General features: G+C 35.6%; 1 protein-coding gene across 2 annotated transcripts in view; it reads left to right on the forward strand.

Moving 5' to 3' along the window:
* LOC139685704 (terminal uridylyltransferase 4-like) overlaps nt 1-19,177 on the forward strand; it is a 49,337-nt gene extending 30,160 nt beyond the window's left edge. For both annotated transcript variants that reach the window (XM_071582718.1, XM_071582719.1), the window contains exons 12-17: nt 5,007-5,225; nt 6,808-6,954; nt 7,147-7,224; nt 13,546-13,771; nt 13,849-13,940; nt 17,005-19,177. In XM_071582718.1, the coding sequence (XP_071438819.1) occupies nt 5,007-5,225; nt 6,808-6,954; nt 7,147-7,224; nt 13,546-13,771; nt 13,849-13,940; nt 17,005-17,760 (1,518 nt within the window). In that variant the 3' untranslated portion in view covers nt 17,761-19,177. The remainder of the gene's footprint in view (nt 1-5,006; nt 5,226-6,807; nt 6,955-7,146; nt 7,225-13,545; nt 13,772-13,848; nt 13,941-17,004) is intronic.
* The last annotated feature ends 670 nt before the right edge of the window (nt 19,178-19,847 follow it).

Raw genomic sequence — 19,847 nt, forward strand, 5'->3', positions numbered from 1 at the left:
TGTGCGCTTGGTTCCAGTTATTTTAGTTTCTGTTGTCCTTGTTTTTACTGTTTGTCGAAAATGGAAATTAACGAAATCACAGAGCAATGAATCAACATCAGGTTTTTTGATGAAGTGCAGTATAAATTATCAAGAAATTACTGAAATGTTGGCCGCAGTTTACGGTGATAATGCTCTGGAGAAAACAGCTGTTTACGGTGATAATGCTCTGGAGAAAACAGCTGTTTTCATGTGGATTAAGCATTTTAAAGATGGTCCACAAGATGCCACAGATGATGCAAGGCCGGGACGACCCTCAACCACCTGTGTTGACAACATTGATCGTGTGTAGTCCCTTGTCTTTACCGATCGTCGAAAAACTGTCCGAATGATAACTGATTGACTGAATTTAGGAAAATCAACAGTTCACACTATTTTAACTGAACATAATGGATGGATCCTTCATCATGACAATGCACCTGCACATTCAGCATTGATTGTTCGCCAGTTTCTGGCAAAATATTCTAACACCAACCTTTATCCATCCATCCTCCTTATTTGCCAGATCTCGCCCCCTGTGACTTTTTCCTATTCCAAAAATGCAAAAATATAATGAGGGGACATCACTGGGAAGATGTGGACACAATAAAGAAAGAATGGACGAGACAACTGAGAAGCCTAACTGCTGAGGATCTCCCAAGGGTGCTTTAAACAGTGGAAAAGAAGATGGAATAAGTGCATAGCAGTGAATAGATAGTACTTTGAAGGGGACAAAATTGATGTGGACTAAATTTTGCAAATAATATTTTTATGGCATCAGTATCGGGCATAGTAGTATTCCTCCAGGTAAGGGATGTGATAGGTGGGGAGTTACAATAGGGGGAAAAAAGACTCGGCTTCAAATATATTTGAAATTGGCACAGGAGCCCCTTCATTGAAAAAATGCCCTCCTTAATTCATTGAGCATCATGAAATCCTGAAAACAATATGTAAATGAAATTCTACCCCATTTAGTTAAATTGATGATAAAAAACCCATAATAATCTGATTTCACAGTGTCTATGATTCAAAAATGACTCCAGTTTCTATAAATTGAATGCTAATATAATTGAATGTAAAAATTCAATAGGAATATAATTTATGCCTCATATTAGTTGTGAGGAAAGCTAAAGGAAAAGTTGAAATAGAAATTAATTTTCTCATTGCATTTTTTCTTAATGATTGTATCAAAAATTGATGAAAAGAAATCATGTGAAGTTTAACAGCAGCTACTATTGCCTTTGTAATTGGTTGCTTGCTGCCCAGTGACAGCCTGCTCCAATAACACAGCAGCCCTAAGACAAATATATTTTCTCTGCATTGAGGTCATGGAAATTTGTATGGGGGGTGATTTGGGACCTCATAGATCAATTTGATGACCTTGATTTTCCGTGCTGTTGTGTTAAAATAATGGCTGTCGTAGTAAATGTGGCAGTCATTTAATATTTGTTGTATGATATATGTTCATAATGTAGTGCATATGCAAGAATAATTTTCCACAAATATAGCAAGTAGTTTACAACTTATGAAAAAATTATGATTCAGGCTCACTTGGAAAAAATTATTTCCTTGAAAAATCCTCTTCAAACTCCCTATTAAATGGATTTTTTTTGTTATAAGTTGCTCTTTACTGAAAGGAAATGAAATATCTTGTGGAGAATTTTTAATTTCAATTCATTTCAATATCCAATTTAAATAATAATATATTTTAGGGACCTGTGAAGCTTCAGGATTCAATTTGATTTGCAAGCCATGAATGATTGGATTTGAATTCATGAAGTCAGTTCTTTGATACATTAAATGAATGTTATACATGAATTGCTTTTATTTAAATATCATTTGTGGAAATAAACTAAGTGTATATGAGAACTAAATTGCAAAACCAATAACTATCTATAAGTAATTACTAAGTTTAATATCCTTCTCAGAGATTTAAGTAAATCAAAATGATATCATTTCAATGTTGGTTCATTGGTCAAAAGAGAAGATAACAGTTTACTCAATTTCCTTTTTATTTTAATATATCTTGAGAAATGAACTAAACATAAATGCGAGTGGATATTTGAGAATCGTGGGTAGCACCAGGGGGTAGAGTGTTGGGCAACTGACGGGATCCCGGGTTTGATTCCCAGGCAAGTCTCTGGGCACCTGCAGCCCCACCCAAGTTATGTGATTTTTTGGGTACCAAATCTTCCTGAGAAACCATAACTGGTACAGGGAAAGGAACCCCCCCTACCCTGATGTGTGAATTTCACATACCCTCGGGCTTAGTACTTGGTGAACTCTACCATCACCTACCAATCTGACCTTCAGGTTGATTACTGTGTTTATGGTTATGGTTTATTTGAGAACCATTTAAAATATATTTACTGAAACTTCATTTATATAAATTCACAGCTACAGCACTCTTGTTTTAATATTTTGCAAGTTACTGTGGCTACTTTGATATTATTCCATTGATTGTTGTATCTATTGAGATATATAGAATTAATACTTTTTTAAGAAAAAAATTGTTTTGAAGCATTGTGCAGAAAGGGATTATGTGCAATTAAGGATTTTGTCCTGGACCCTCGATTCAATGTTTCTCAAAATCACTGAGTTATTTTTAAATATCTATTTTAAAAAGTTAGTTCTTGTTAAAACAAAGGTTTTTGAAAGCTTTACAAAACTCTATGTACCAAATTAACAAATAACATATTGACTTAAATTAAATCTTTTCATTTCCTAGTATTCTCTTTACCAATTTCAGGTTTATTAGAAATTTTATTGCATGCATTTCAATTTCCTTTAACCTGCAACCATATACTTTAGGTTTATCAATCAGTTAAAATCATTGATGATCTCATTTCAATGAATAAGAAAATAAAAATTTTATGTAAAAACTTCATGTTGTAACTAAATTTTCACTTAAAGAGGACATAGTAGTGTTTGTTTGATTTGATTTTGATATAGATCAAAACTTGATTGGGCCTGAGATTTGATTCTCAGGTCCCTAATATATTGATAGTATTTTGTGAACTACTGTAGCCGCTTCTACTAGAAAGTTAGCCACACTTCCATAATGAAAGAATCCTCTGTTTTCACTCATCAGTGTTCATTTCAATACTTTTAGAACCCGAGATATGCCTTCATTAAATGCAGACCTCATTCAACAACATCATGTGGCAAGTCACTCTATTTACCCAAATGTTATTCTCATTATTATTTCTGGGATGGTTACCCAATTAAAAACTCATGATTCTTTGAATAACAGCATTTTAATGCTGAAGACTGAAAGCTCTTGTTGGAACATTATTAGATGCCAACAATTCAGTTTCTTTCTGGATTGATGTGGAGGTCATGTTGCTTGGGGGTGGCAGTGAAAGACGAGGGCTCCGAATTTGTTCGCACTACATTATAGATCTTTTCACCTTCAGGAAAATTGGTCCTTTTAACCAGGTAGTATTTTGGGCAAGAGAAGGCAAGAATGGCTGAAATATAAATCATTTGGCTTAGTGTTAACTTCTTATTTTTTTGCCTTGTTATCAACACATTTAAATAGCTTTTTATTTTCATGGTATACTTTGCCAGTCAGCATTATTTTCTTTGACCATATATTTATGTATGTATCATAATTTAGAATAGTTCAATTTGCAATAAGTGCATTGGGGTTTGTTGCTTACCTTTGTAATTAGATGGCAAATTTATTTTACTGAATTTCCTTGCCTTGCCAAAGTAGATATTGTCCAGCACGGAGCGTGAGTTACAAAAGCTATTCACCTTATCACTAGTACCATGGTATCATCATGCAGGGATATCGTTAGTATATTGAAATTTATGATGAAGTGGGAAAGATTAAGAATTTTACATAATGTCCCAAATAAGGTGAGGGAAAAATGTATTTGATTGAGGTTTTTCATCAAGATAAACTCGAAATGATAGGGAAGAAAACTTATTCATTGCATGGCGAATCAAGCATTTGTTGCACCGTCTTCTTACTTTTAATTGACATTCCTGCCACCTGGAATGGGATTTAATGTTATGACGAAGATTTGTTACAAAGTGGATTATTGTATCAAGAGTTTACCATATTTAATCAGCTAAAATAACGTCACATTTGTTGACATACATTGTTTAGCGTTTTATAGTAAGCCACCTGGTAGTCCAGACCTGTCCTATGTGGGCTATACGTAATGTGGACATCTCTATCATGTAATGTAATTTTCTAATGGTTGGCAATAGGCAGCAATGTTGTGCTCTGCACAAATTCACATTTTGCTTGCAGGTTTGGAGTGTAGTTGAAAATAATTAAGATTTAGCAATAATAATGCATCAATATTCCAGTTGTGCATTTGAATTCAAATTCGTTTTGATAAATAACCATCTCTATAAGAGGCAGAACTCATATGCTCATCTAAATTCTGCACATAATACAGCATGACAAATAATTGACTTAGATGGACAATATTATTCTTTCAATGTCATGAGTCTCCGTAAACACTTGATGAATATGGATTCTTTTAGCTGAAAAACTTAAGTAACTTTTGATGAGAGCATCAAGGAATGGTGGCAGTAAAGGAAAATATTTAAAATTTGTGTATTAGGCAGGGTAAAGTTTCCTGAAAAGTTAATTGCAGAGGTTTCTGTTGGGAGTTTGGTATTGCTTGACAACGTCTTTTTTGATAAACAGGTTTGGATAAAACTCTTTCGTCTTTAGTTCAAAATTTTCCTGATACATCAGATATTTTTCTCAAGTCTGCCGAAAGAAAATGCCTCAAGATAAGAAATCGTTGCCAGTGGACATTTTGCTTAGTAATAAGTTGAATATGTATTTTCTGTCTGATTATGTAGAGTCTGATTGCTATTAAATACTAGTTATAATTCTAATACTTCTCTGTTGGTTATTTTTATGTGTAATTAGGATTGCTTGGTGATTGCATATTTATGTTATGTTCATTTTATCCATGATATTTGGCAAAAGTTTTAAACTAATAATTTCCATTTTCTAGGGCATTGATGTGGCTAAGTTAATCCCCGAATTGGTGTACAGGTTGAGAAAAATGCCAGAAATAAGGAATATTGTTCCAATACCATCTGCTAAAGTTCCAATAATCAAGTTCAAGCACATTCAAACACATCTTGAAGGTGATATAAGCTTGTACAACACTCTAGCTCAGCATAACACTCAGCTTCTGAAAACCTATTCTCTTATAGACAATAGGGTGAAGGTAAATATTGTTTTATTTCATGTTTTAATACACTGATAATTTTTAATATCTTGTATTTTTTGATGCACAGTCATGATTCAATTAGTATGAAGGATGTGTGTCTCAATGAGTCTTACTGAATGAAGCTTGATATTTCATTTAAAAACTTTGGAAATATCAAGAAATATTGTGGCTGATTCTTTATTAGAACTTGTGGATTTGCTCATCAATGTGACACTTTAAATATGTGCTGTTTTAAATTCTGAAACCAAATTGAATTGGCATGAAATTTTGCAGAGCAGTCGTCACCTTTTTATTTTTCCAGGGAGTTACATTTAGTTAAAAGTTATAGTACAAATGAATACCTGTGTAACAAGCAATCTTTGACTGGATTGAATTTATCCCCAAAAAAGTATTTCAATTTAAAAATATCTTTCCTTGTAAATATGTAGTTTATTTTGCAGAAGTAGCTCTGACAAACTGATGATGCTTGGAAATTTTGAAGTTCTGATGTTTAATCAACATTCAAGGTCACTTTGTTTATAAGAGTTATACTTTGTATTACAAATTTTAGGGGTTTTCTAAGCGTTAAGCTGCACATTACCTCTTTTTTCACTGTTTTGCAGACCTACAACCATGTCACAAATGTAGGCTATTTATTTAGTGTGATGCAGAAAGTATGTGTTCAATAGTTTGCCTTTGGATCTGATGGTTCCAAATGATCTGATGCAAATATAAACCAAAGGAAAAATATATGAACATGAGTGACCTACTTTTCCAGTTTTCCTTAACTTGTTTGGCATGTAAAGTGAGAGTAGAATCTACTTTATTGTGATTAAGTGTCCATGTCATCGGCTGGGAAAACCTGTGAAAAACCATTTTACCCTATAACAAATTTGCCCTAGTCAAAATTGTGCTAAATGGTGCGTGACTGAAGGGGTTTCATAATCATATTTCTCTCACACTATTTAGAGAAAGTGTGGATTGGCTTAGTTGGATTTTCAGTCATTTTCCATAGGTCAGTTTATTTTCCACATAGTTGATATTTTGGATTCGATTTAGAGATTGTAATGAGATAATTGCCTGATCGCTTAAATCCACCAACTCTTCACAACTTTTTCAAAAGGTTTTTTTAAAGCACAATTTATCATTAAATAATGCCAACATACATAAAACCCTGAAGTGGTCATGGTTCATACTGAAGTGTTAAGCAATCAGTTTTTTAAAGATTGGCATGACAGTACTCTCACGCATCAAAGAGTATCATTTACTCCAAGTATTAATCACCAAATTGGAAAAAGTACTTCAAATAAAAAGCCTGCATAGGGTGAAATAGCTTAGAATGAATCAGTAAGGGGCTACTGACAAAAGAAATCCTTTGGATCTTACCCTCGGGTTTTAATTACGTTAACAGTGCATATTTTTAAGGAACATACGGGTGTAGTATGGTCTACACAATCTTGCGGCTTCTAAAAATAAGTGATTTCATTGTGCATGTTTTCTGAATTATGGAGTGTACTTTGAAGCATAATTTCTTGCCATATTTTATTAGTCTCTTTGTTTTTCAACATGAAATTTTGAATGATTTGTCTTTTTATTTTAGGTTTTGGGCTATGTGATGAAAGCATTTGCCAAATTATGTGATATCAGAGATGCATCACGAGGTAGCCTCTCATCTTATGGATATATTCTAATGGTGATATACTTCCTGCAGCATTGTAATCCTCCTGTTGTTCCTGTGTTACAAGAAGTAAATATTTAACTTAGGCTGAATATTATTTAGTTTCTGGATTTCTTAAGAAGGCATTCTATATCCAGTTATGAATTGTAATCATTTGACCTATCTTTTTTGCATTCAACAATGAAGAAGCTTTTGTGAGTTCACTCTTGTTTCATATTTATCTGGAAGTTTTTTAATGAGATGATTTTTCTTTTTTTTAAGCTGTCTGATATACATCCTACACCAGAGAATATCCAAGAAGGCCAGAATGTGTGGTTTTTCAGAGACTTGGACAGACTTGTAAGTGTTTCTCCTTTGATTAGTATTTATGTATATTATCCCAATTATGCACCCTAAGTTTTAACATGTTTGTGTGGAGGAAATGGTTAGAGGTCTGGTAAGAATTGGAAATGGGAAAGAAAGCTGATGGAGAATTCATAAAATTAATTAGGTTTGTGAAGGATGGTTAGGATGATCAAGCTTTACTTTGCCAGCGACCTCAACTGGTTTAATGAATTCTGTACTGACTTTCATTCCTAACTGCAGTTCTTCCCATGCCCCTTTAATCTTTTCCTGCACACATGCATTGATAAGCTCAGTTGATAATGGGCACCCCTGTTCGTGTCGTGAGTCAATCGAAGATGATGAACGCAGTGGCAGACCATCGACATCGAAAGTCGGTGAAAAAATTGATAAAGTAAAAGAAATGTTGGTCAATAACCGCAAATTAACCATCAGAGAAATAGCGGAGGACTTGAACATTGCCTATGGATCCGCCCAAGACATTGTGGTTAATGATTTGGGTTTCCGTCGTGTAGCAGCAAAGTTGGTGCCAAAAGACCTCAATTTCATGCAAAAAAGAGACCGTGTTGACGTCGCAAAAGACATGATTTGCGAGGCTGAATCCGATCCCACATTCATCAAAAGGATCATTACTGGAGACGAGACGTGGGTTTATGAGTACGACACGCAATCCAGACATCAGGCAAGTGAATGGCGTTCACCAAATGAGCCGAGACCAAAAAAACCACGTCGTTTTCAGTCAAAAAAGAAGGCAATGCTGACGGTTTTCATGGATTACAACGGTGTAGTGCATCATGAATTTTTGCCAGAAGGCCAGACAGTAAACAAAGAGTATTATTTGGGCGTTATGAGACGTTTGCGTGAAGCAATTCGCCGAAAGAGACCAGAAATGTGGGCAGGAAACTCGTGGATTTTGCACCATGATAACGCACCGTCGCACAGTGCTATCATTATTCGTAATTTTTTGACGAAAAATGCAACAAATACCATCCAACAGCCACCGAATTCACCTGATTTGGCTCCCTGTGACTTCTTTCTGTTCAATCGAGTTAAAAAACCATTACGGGGAACGCGTTTTAGCAGCCGAGAGGAAGTAATGGAAAAATCGCAGGAAGCACTGATGGACATACCGAAAACCGAATATAAAAAATGTTTCGAGGATTGGATCAAGCGCTGGCATAAGTGTGTTGCAGTCGATGGGGATTACTTTGAAGGGGACAATATAGATTTAGATGAATAAACTTGTATTTTTAATTTTCTGAATAAATTCCGGGAAATTTTTGATCAAGGTAGTATATATGTATATATATATGTATATATATATAGTTGGTGTTAAAGTACTCACAAGAGCAATATAACATTTGGGCGGCGCAATAGAACAACACAAATAAAATAGAAACGCTTAAAAGGACACTCACATTGTAGATTGTTTTAGCTTTCGGCCTTCTCTGAGTCCTTCAAGTAAGACTACTTTTAAGTGTTAATGCCCCCCTGCCCCATGATCCAAAACCTTCATATCAAAAGGATATTATCTCTTTTCTATCCAATTTTAGTCCCCAAGAAGGTTTCCCTCCCAAAGATATATCCATTCTTTCGCCACCTAATCCTAAGACCCCTCATTTCTATTTGCTACCCAAAATCCACAAAACCAATAACCCTGGATGCCCTATGTCTCCAGCATCAACTCACCCACTGATAGAATCTCCGCATTAGTAGACCACCACCTTTAACCAATAGCCACTTCACTCACTTCTTACATCAAAGATTTGCACCACTTTCTGGAACGTCTACACTCAATCCCAATTCCACCCAACACGACCATTCTCATGGCCACGATAGACGTTACATTTCTGTACGACTCCATTCCCCAGAAAGAAGGCTTAGAAGCCCTGCAATATACCTCTCCTTACGATCCACACCACACACCCCATCCACAGATTTCCTCATCGAACTGAGCCAAATCGTTCTCACCAAAAATGCTTTTCAATTCAACGACAAAATATATTTCCAAATAAAAGGCACTGCAATGGGCATGCGTATGGCTCCTACATATGTTAATCTTTTTATGGGTAAACTAGAACCTGACTTTCTGCAACAACAAACCCTCAAACCACTCTTCTGGGCCCGCTATATCGATGATATTTCCCTCCTTTGGTCCCACGGATGCGTAACTCTATCCTCTTTTATTTCCTCTCTCAAATCCTCCTCCTCAGTATGTTTCATTTCTTCTTTGTCGAACTCTAATATCCCTTTCCTAGATATCAACATTCACCTCCAAAATGATACGTTTTACACCTCAGTCCACATTAAACCAACTAATTAGCAACAGTATCTTCATTTCGACAGCTGCCATCCACCTCATACAAAGTGCTCCATCCCATTCTTACTCTGTCCGTGGCTTCCATCTCTGCAACAACACCTCCTCCCAACAGAAATACTTGGACCAGCTACATGACTCTCTCAGAAAATGTGGGTACCCTGAAAAACTACTGAACAGTAAAATCCTCAAACCGTCAACCCAATACACTCCTCTCCCCAAACCAAACAGCCCAAAATGCCCTAATCTTATCACCACTCTCTTCCCCGGAACACACAAAATTAAAAATTTAATCCGTGACCTCTTCCCAATTATTAATAACAATCAGTCCAAATCACTTTTATTCTCACATTGTCCCTCCGTTTTGTTTAAACCCCTGTCGAACTTGCAAGACATCTTCAAGCCAACATAACCAACTGTGAGCACCCCCGTCTCTCCCCCACCCCTATCCACACCATGCAACCACCCACGCTGCAAATGCTGCCATCTTCTAAGACCCTCCCCCTCACTCAGTACCAACTCCCAACCGGTTGCCACCTGTACCTCAAAAAATATTATATGTCGCCTCTCCTGTAACTTCTACCCTACCTTCTACGTGGGCGTATGCACGACCACACTTTCCCTCCGCATGAATAACCACCCCTCCTACCCCCTTGTTCATTTCCTATTGGTCCCTTACCTCTCCTTCCCTCACCTCTCCTTCCCTCACCTCTCCCCTGCACATGTCCTGCCCACTCTTCCCTGAGAACTCCAGACGACGTTCTGAAGACGACAGCCGAGCCGTCGAAACGTCAAAACAATATATTGTGAGTGTCCTTTCTTATATATATGAATATATAATTTTTTATGCATAAATATGTATGTATGTTATACATATATATTTATAAATCCCTCCCATGGACTACAACCTTGACGTGGTGGAAGGGCTTGTGTGTTCCGATGACCTCTAGAGCTGTACTGGCGGGACCAATGATAATTGCTCCTAGAAGAGTCACCCATGCCAGATAGGTCAAAGGCTAGGAGCCAGACAAAAGGTAGTCCAGGCAGCATCTGTTCCTCATTGAGGTAGCTGCAAAGGCGTTGGACCCAAGTCGGGTGGCCAATGATTGATGGTGTCACATTTAAAACTCTGTTGAGGAAGGCAACAGGAAATCACCTCATTTTTATTCTCTGATTCCTATGTTATGCAGTATAGAGAAAATGAGTCACGGCAACGATGGGTTTCGGGCCGATTGGCCATTTGTTTAGCCCTGCAGTGGCTTGTGTGTATGTATATTTTTGTGCCTATATGCACAGACAAAAGAATACATATACACATGTACACAGACACATTTGTGTATGCATGAAAACATTTATACATATGTTTGTGTGTGTATGACTGTCTCTGTGTGTGTGAATATATATATATGTGTGTATATTTTCACGCATATGTATGGGCAATCGTATGCATATGTAATATTTGTGGGTATTTTGTGGGAAAGTATTTACCAGCAGTTGACAACTTTAACATGCAACACAAAATTGCCCAAATACTATGAGGAAGTAACTCTCAGTAGAAGGCATTGTTGGTGCAGATCAAGGAGATTGGTCCGGCATCAACAGCCACAGCTTTGAGCAGAAGTGAAATACATGGAATCAACCGAAGTACTGTATTGTGGAAGGCAATTGGAAAACACTGTGTTAGTCTTCGGTGGAGATGCAGCTCTGCACTACTCCTATTTATGGCATGATGGCATTTGTCCTGGTAAATTATTCCGGAGGTAAAATAGTCCCCTAATTGGATCTCCTGGTGGGGACTACTGGGTAGAGTACAACGGTCAGGAAAGACTAATGTAGGACAGGGACATGGAAAGTGAGAACCATAGGGGTAAGCGAAAAGCAGGAGAACACCAAGATATAAATGGGAAGGCTGGGTATAGACATCCTGTGAGTTAGTGAGATTAAGTCGACGGGAGCAGAAGACTACTGGAGTGACAGATCTCGAGTTATATACTCGGGAGATGACAATAGGATCACAGGCTGTGGCATCATGCTGAAGAAAGAATGGGGCAGAAGAGTAAAGGCAATATTTCCGTACAATGAGAGAATTCTTATGGTGAAGCTGGAAGGAGAGCCCACAGACATTGCGATCATGGGATTATACATGCTGACATCTAGCCATACAGAAAAGAAATAGAAGAAGTGTATGAGCCAATGGAAGAAGTCCTCGGACAGGTGAAGGAGAAAGAAAATCTTCTCATAATGGGAGAGCCCGGAAAGCAGTCATAGGAGAAAGAAAAGAAGGACGAAGTTTCAGAAATATCAGGCTGGGAAAAAGGAACGCCAAAGGAGAAAGACAAGTAAAATTCTGCAATGAGAGGAATATAGTTTTAGCTAACACCCTAATTGAACATCAACAAAGGAGGGACACATGGAAGGTGCCAGGGGATATCGCAAAATACCATATAGACGACCTACTAGTAAGAAGGAGAGACAAGAACTAGGTGAAGCACAGCAGTGCCTGGTGCAGACAAATAGTGATGACAATCCTGTAATCATGGAGAGCCAACTTCGTTACGAGAAAATTAAAAAGACAAAACAAGAGCCAAGGTGGGACTCAAAATAGCTGACAGAAAAAGAGACAATGAAGAAAGATTGGCCACGGCCTTTGACAGCAAACTAGGTAATGAAGGAGAAAGGAGTACCGAAGAGAAATTGCATAAACTAAAGAGATGTAGAACCCCCAGCACCGAGCCTGCCCGGTGTTAGTGCTCTGTTGCATCCAGTTATATCAGGAAAATATTGTTTCCAATACTTATAACACAAAACTTGTATACACCCACAAAATTTTGTGTTTTTGTGGATATATTTTTTGTATATGTGGTTATGCATTTATGTTTATTAGGCCTGTCTGGAAAGGATTTGAGTCATGCGAAATTTTAATAAATTATTGAACTAAATTATCTTCAGAAAAGTTCAGGACAAGAGCGGGCACAAAATCCAGGCTAGTGATGTAAATAAATTATCTGATTGGGTATTAAACAATAACATGGATATTAATTGTTAATCAGTTACATTTAGCTATAAGGTAATTATCGTTACGAAAAGTGATTACAGATTTTTGAAAATGTCATCCCTTCTTGTGATAGCTATAAATACTTAAGTGTTTCTTTTACCAAGGATTTAAGGTGGGGCTTCAAGGTAAGTTTAAAAATGGCTGGGCTGGAACCTTTAAAATTGAGGAGAAAAAAAAGCTGACTCTGCCGAATGTTCCATGAGAGTAAGGGGGAAAAGCTTGGGGTGAATTTTGGAATGACATGCGAAATCTTAATTTTATAGAGGTTGTAATACAAGATGAAATGCTGGGTGGAACAAGCATGAAAACATTTCCATTCCAAATAAAACAATCATTGACCGAAACACTATCACTGAAAAACTACTGGAGCGCTTCCCAAGCAATGTAAATAAATTTAAAATGATGTACAATAATTGCAATATATATATATATATATATGTATGTATAAATATATGTATAAAAATAAATATATACATATATATGTATATATATGTATAAATATATATATATATATATATATATATATATATATATATATATATATATATATATATATATATATATATATATATATATATATATATATATATATATATATATATATATATAATTATATATTGCTATGTGAAAGTCAATTTGGTTTGAATAATGATGTAAATTGCACTAGCAAACAGAAACACTAAAAAGAAAAGAAACTCATGTGTGTTCCAATTTTTTGCCACCTTTCTCAAGGAGTTCCTTCTTTCTCTTCCTTGAAAAAGGTGGCTTGACCACCGAAAATTCTAAAACATGTGAGTTTCTTTTCTTTTTTTATGTGTTTCTGTGTTTTTGTTTGCTAGTGCTAACTTGTTGTACATGAGATAGATATATGCTTGAATTTGTGATTTTTTTCCTTTTTTACATGATTTTATAGATGTAGCTTTTTAAAAATTTTATTATTCCTCAGGGAGAATTGTGGCCTGAGTATGGAAAAAATGAACTTAGTGTTGGTCAGCTTTGGTTGCAGTTATTGTGCTTTTACACAGAAGAATTTGACTTTGAACAACATGTCATCTCTATCAAGCAAAAGCAAATTTTATATAAATTTGATAAAATGTGGTTTAAAAAACCTATGGCAATTGAAGATCCATTTGATATTCAACATAATTTGGCTGGTGCTTTGTCACGTAAAAGTAAGTGACCTGATCAAATCATACATTTTAATTTATTATTTGCTTAAATGTTTGGTAATATGTATGTTTATTTTCAGTGAAATTATTCATAATCAAATCCTTGAGGAAAGGAAGACACCATTTTGGTACACCAGTTGTAAATTTACCACCACCAGTGAAGTCTTGGAAGGTAAAGTGAAACTTAAATATAATGTTTCAGGGTTGTGGTTGACTTGTGGGTAGACATTTTGGCTACTGATTTGATGACTGAAGAGTTCAATTCTTGGTGTCCAAGATGTTGCGTGATTCTATAGGCACCAGATATTTGTTGGAAATATTTGTAAAGAGAAACGAACTGGCCCCTCATGAAATTTGAAATTAATGTACTGACAGAGTATGAGTGGAGCTTAATCAACTTAATAGCATCAAATTTTTGACTGACCCTATATGGTTATTAGAAGCTGTGCCCAAATATTATGGTGGTTTTGAAATATAACATCTGAAACTTTCCTTAATCTTTAGATATGCCAATGCACCAACCTCAATGAATTAGATATATATGAATGCAAAGGACCGTCTCATTGACAAAGGTGTAAATAACGTTTGTATTATTTGCCATAAAAACTATTAGTCATCTATTATTCAGGTAGATTTCCAAATCTCTCTCCCAAGTCTCTCGAATAAGTCATCCATCTTAAACATGCTAACATTAAATCAACACAATTTGACTTTTTTATAATGTATATTTTCTATCCCAGTAAAAAGTGTTACAATAATTCCTCAATTTTTATGTGTATATATTTGCTGTGAATTATCCCTCCTACATGCTAGGAATCCGTCCATAAAATCTTTCCTTCCATTGTTTCCTAAACTCATAATTAATGCCTCAGGAATAATATCTACTTCCACAGCCTTCTTTATTTTAATTTTAATTCCTTTCATGCTCTATGTTGCCATAAAGTGTAATGGATCTCAGCTACAGTAAAGTGCCTCGATTGTTTGGGTGCAAATAATTCAGTTATTGGATTATTCATGATACTCTCTTCCTAGCTCTTGAACTTTTATTAAAATTGCAATTGTAAAGATAATTAAATCCCTTGAACCTCTGATATATATTTAAAAAGATAAACTAGTTTTAGTCTTATTGAAATTTTCAATTTTACAAAATCAAAAGTTGTCAGTCCTTATAAATAAATGAAAGGACTTACTTTGTAGTTCCACACAAAAACGATTTATTCACACGACCCGGGTTTCGAAGTAAAACTTCATCATCAGGTGGTCTCACCTGATGATGAAGTTTTACTTTGAAACCCGGGTCGTGTGAATAAATCGTTTTTGTGTGGAACTACAAAGTTAGTCCTTTCATTTATTTATAATGAATCGGTTCCATAAAGTTACGCCAGAAACCATTAATTGTCAGTCCTTGTATAAATTTCAACATTTTTGTACAATCGATACTTTCCCTTTATCACTTGCCTCACATTCATTACCTATGAGAGTTCCATATTCTCCTTTAAGTTGAGCAATTACCTAGTTTTACCGTGTGGCATGTGTCCTTAACTATTTGCACTTAAATATTTTACTCAGTATCATATGATGAATACGAATTCATATCAGCTATACTTTGTGAAAGTTCAGCCTTTGCCAGTCACTTGTTTTTTCCTGGCTATGTGATTGGTTTAGGTTTCTGAGGAAAATACATTTTGTTATCCACTTAATTATAGTTCTGTGTTCTTGTAAATATGTAATTCCATCCTTATAAAAATGACTGCTGAACTAAAAAATGTACTTTCCATTCCTAAAAAACTCTAATTATTCACATGTGATTCAAAAGGGTAGTTCTAGTATATATTAATTTATATCATGACCATATTTTCCACACCATTTGGTTATCCTTGTTTTTCACTTGTCTGTGATTCATCATGCATCCATTAGCATGGATATTTGAGAGTTAAATGTATTCCTATCTATGTCAAATACTCTTTCCATGTTTGAAATTGACCTAATGTCACTACCATATAGTTGCCCTTCATATTTCATCCATCTCTGTTGAATCATCCCTGTTTTAGTTAATAATTTTTATGATTTATCTTTGATTGTTTTTGTGCATTTTACCCTGTTATTTCTGCGCGTCCATTCCACTCATTCTTTGTAAACATTCCATATATTCTTACTGCATATTTTGCCATGTTTCATTGTGCAAAAAACAGTTTCAATCAATTGCTGAAAAATGTATAGTACTATGAAAGTATTTGTACACTTTTTTGTGATGAATTGCATGAGTGTGAATGTAGTGATAGGGATATCCACTTGTCTCTTAGTGCATACGAAAATCTTCGAAATTACTCGCCAAAGCAACTTCTTGCTAACAATCACTACCTCTTAATCCAATGGCTGGTATAATTGAGTTGCTTAATCTATGCAATCCTATAATTCAGTTTCTCAGAGAAGACGGAGCCGGAATTTTTTGAAATCAGAATCACTTTTTATCACTTAAGGACTCCCAGACCATGGGTTTGGTATTTTATGAGTTTAAAAACCCTGTAATAAGACACCCACATGACCTGTCTGTATACATAATGTAGGAGTGTGAATTTAGCCAAATCAGAATTAAAAATATTTTTGACATTTGATTTCCGTGTGGGTAATTTTTTTCTCATGACTTCTTTTGAACTTGTAAATGATTGAATTCAACCTCCCCTTGGCTGCTTGGCTGTACTTTGTTTATTTACAACCCCTGGCTTAATTAACTCTCAACCTACCATCCTTCCAAGCTCAAGCCCCTCTCATATTTCTTCAGCTTATAGGTTAAATATCCCTAATGCTTAATACTCAATCCCGTTCTCTTATCACTCCCTATCCCAGTTCTGTCTCAGCTCCTTAATAATTGGCCAGTACCTAATTATGTTATTTTAGTTGCATAATTATTTTAGTTATTTAGAATAGGTGATGACATCTCATTTTTGCCAAGCTTGCAAACCCATGTATTCTTAGTGAAAACAAGGTTTATGGTTGTGGAATATCATTGGATTGAAAATGTGGTTATTTGTAATAAATACAAATGTGGGAATGGTTGATGTACAGGATATTGTAGTGCTCTGTGATAAAATATTCAGAATGAAAAAGGGACTTTATTCTGTTAAATAGAAATTTTGAATATGTGCATGTACGACTTTAATAGATTGAAAATTCAATGTGAATTAAATTTCATATATTCATGAGAAATAGCTGTTAAATTATCTAATTTATTACAGGAATACTTCTTAAATGGAAATTGCTTGAGGGAAGGTGCACCTCCTAATAATGGATGCCACATTTGCAAAAAGATTGGGCACAAGGTGAGGAATTGTCCAGAAAGAGGCAAGTTTTCCAAAGAAAGAAGAAATGATGGTGAACATAGAGAAGCAAAAAATGCCCCAGCACATACAAATCAACAAATTGAGTATAGAAGACGTCCACCAGTGCAGGCAGTCAATCAAGGAGGGATGTTTAGGTCCAGAGTTGCACCACTATTAAAAGAGGAGCAGTACCCTCCACAAAGATTCCCAGTGCCACAACAGCATCATGTCCGTATCCCATTCCATATGCAGAATCAACCCCATCAAGAATGGTTTCAACAGCATTGGCAAAATACGAACAGAAACATGGCAGCACCAGTCATGATGTGGCCTCCAGGGATGATGGCTGGTGGTGTGCGGCCAAGTGATAATGTGGCTATGGTCAACTCCATGCCCACTTGTGCTGCTTTGGAGAGGGACATGACAAAGGGGACTGCTGCTTTTAGTAAGAATACTGTGTTCAGGAGTGCAGACCCCCGGCAAATGTATCATGAGCCATGTTTACCTCTTTCGCAGTATAGGAGGCCAGTTGGTTGTGATGATAAGTTGAGACATGCACAAGTTGATGGTCAGAAGTTATTTAGTGGTGCCATTCCAAAAACAGGTCCAAGTAATAGCTCAACTAGACCCAGGTATTCAGGAGGGCAAAAAATTGTCAATGGACCAAACTAACGAAGGAAAATTTTGTTCAATATTATGGCAGAATTTTACTCTGAGGCATCTTTGCTCTCTGACTCATGGGCACCTAAAAATAGAAGAGGGTGTAGTTGAATTGAAGACAGCGTGGGAACTAATGTTCCTCTTCGTCATAAATTTGGAGCTCTTTTCATTGTCATAGTGGTTAAGATATTTTGTTACTGGTATGTTATTTTACCACTATGTGGGTAAGAAACCTGCAGTGAAATGGAAATTTATGGGGAACTAACTTGGGTCAGTGTTTGACTAAATGTAAAGGATACCTTTCTCTCTAAATGTGAAATTTTTAATGTCTGATGTTATTAACACTTTTTAAAGATCTTATCAAATTTTACTTAAATGAAATCTAGGGTAACAGCTGTATGGCACAGACTTCTAAGACTGGCTGATTCACAAATGAATCATTTCTTTAGATATTTTTTTAAATATGCAATGGTAATTGGAATTTATTTTAATACATTATCAGTTATATTTTATCAAATATATACCAGATTGTGATTTTTGATGTTTTGCTCCTAGTCATTTGACTATGTTCAACTGAAAATACGTGAGTTAATTGATTGAACAGATAATTTACTGTAATGTGGGGTGAGTGCGGACATGTGGGGAGAGTTTAGACACTCGCATCTGATGGTACCTTGATTTGTTTTGGCTTTAGTTTTAAATTAATCACCTGTCATAATTTTGGCTGTTTAAAGAAGGTTATAATTGAGGTTGTTTCCTGGAAAGGATTTCAATTTTGAATTACGGCTAAAAGTCATGTATTTGCATCATGCTCTATTTTTAAAATCTTGTGTAGCCAAGAAGAAACCTCTTGTTTTGTGGGCACATCTGAGACTCATACATATATAGTCATATCCTTTCATAAATTCATTTTCTGGGTTTCTATGGGTTTGAATCCTCTTTTAAATATTTTTTAAATTGAACAAATTTAAATGAATATGGATGCCCAGGCTCATCTCAAAAATGTGTATTGAATGACTATGTGATTTAAATGAGTGTCCAAACTTGTCTCATGTATCGGGCATGTTTTGCCAAATATTTATATATTTTTAGAGAAATTAATGGACAAAATCATTTTTAAAATTTTACTGTATTTTATAAAGTCTTGGAAGTTCAAGATTTTAATGAACAGGAATATTAGAAAATCAGTGATGAGTTAATGTTGTTCATGTATCAAGTTTCATGTTTGAACTCACCCCACCCTAAGGTACCTTATTATACCATTTTGGCATTTTATTTTCATATTCTGGATACACATGTCATTGGATAATGCAAGAATTATTGTTTTCTGTATTTTTATATCTAATTCATTTCATTAGTTTTAGAGCACTGATCAATTGATATTTTTAATTTCTGATGTTAGAAGACTATAACAGATATAATTTTTCCATCAAGGTCATGTTTTTAAGAGTTTTAAATATACTTTGAAACTGTGCTGTTTTTTTATTTTGTGTGCTTGAGAAATACTTTCCCCTTATGCACTCACTAATATAAAGTCATACCTACCTACCTACTTTTCATCTAGCTTGTTATTGGCCTAGCCCTGTGGGTTGGGAATGGAACATACTTTTGAAGTATTTTTGCGTAGCATAAAGAGGGAACTAAAAGGCCAGGGAAAAAACCGAAACAACCAACCCTAAGTCAACTAAGGTAGTGTCTGGGCAGTATGTGGATCTACTTGTCTGTGTGACGCCACACTATCTGGCTTGTCATTCACCCCTGTGTCTATGGTGTGCATTGACCTCTAAGTAAGATGGGAGGATGTCTAGTGGCTGAACATCTGGATGTGTTGAAGAGGTCTTGGATGGTGTCTGGAAACAACTCTCCTCAATAATTGGCTTCCATTGCATTTACACATTCAGGTGGCAATTACGAAAGATGTGAGGGATCTGTGTAAAATGGTCAGATATGCTCAGCTTTGAGCCCTTGCATTGAAGACCTGACCTGGAGTATAAAAATGCACTGAATGTGCTTTCTTCGTCTTGTGATTAGAGCTATTAGACCCATAATCCATGTTGTGAAGATTATTCTGTAATTTAAAAACCTATTTACCCCTTTGC

This window comes from Hetaerina americana, unplaced genomic scaffold (assembly GCF_022747635.1).
Source record: "Hetaerina americana unplaced genomic scaffold, ioHetAmer1.1.p SCAF_12, whole genome shotgun sequence".
NCBI classification, from domain to species: domain Eukaryota; kingdom Metazoa; phylum Arthropoda; class Insecta; order Odonata; family Calopterygidae; genus Hetaerina; species Hetaerina americana.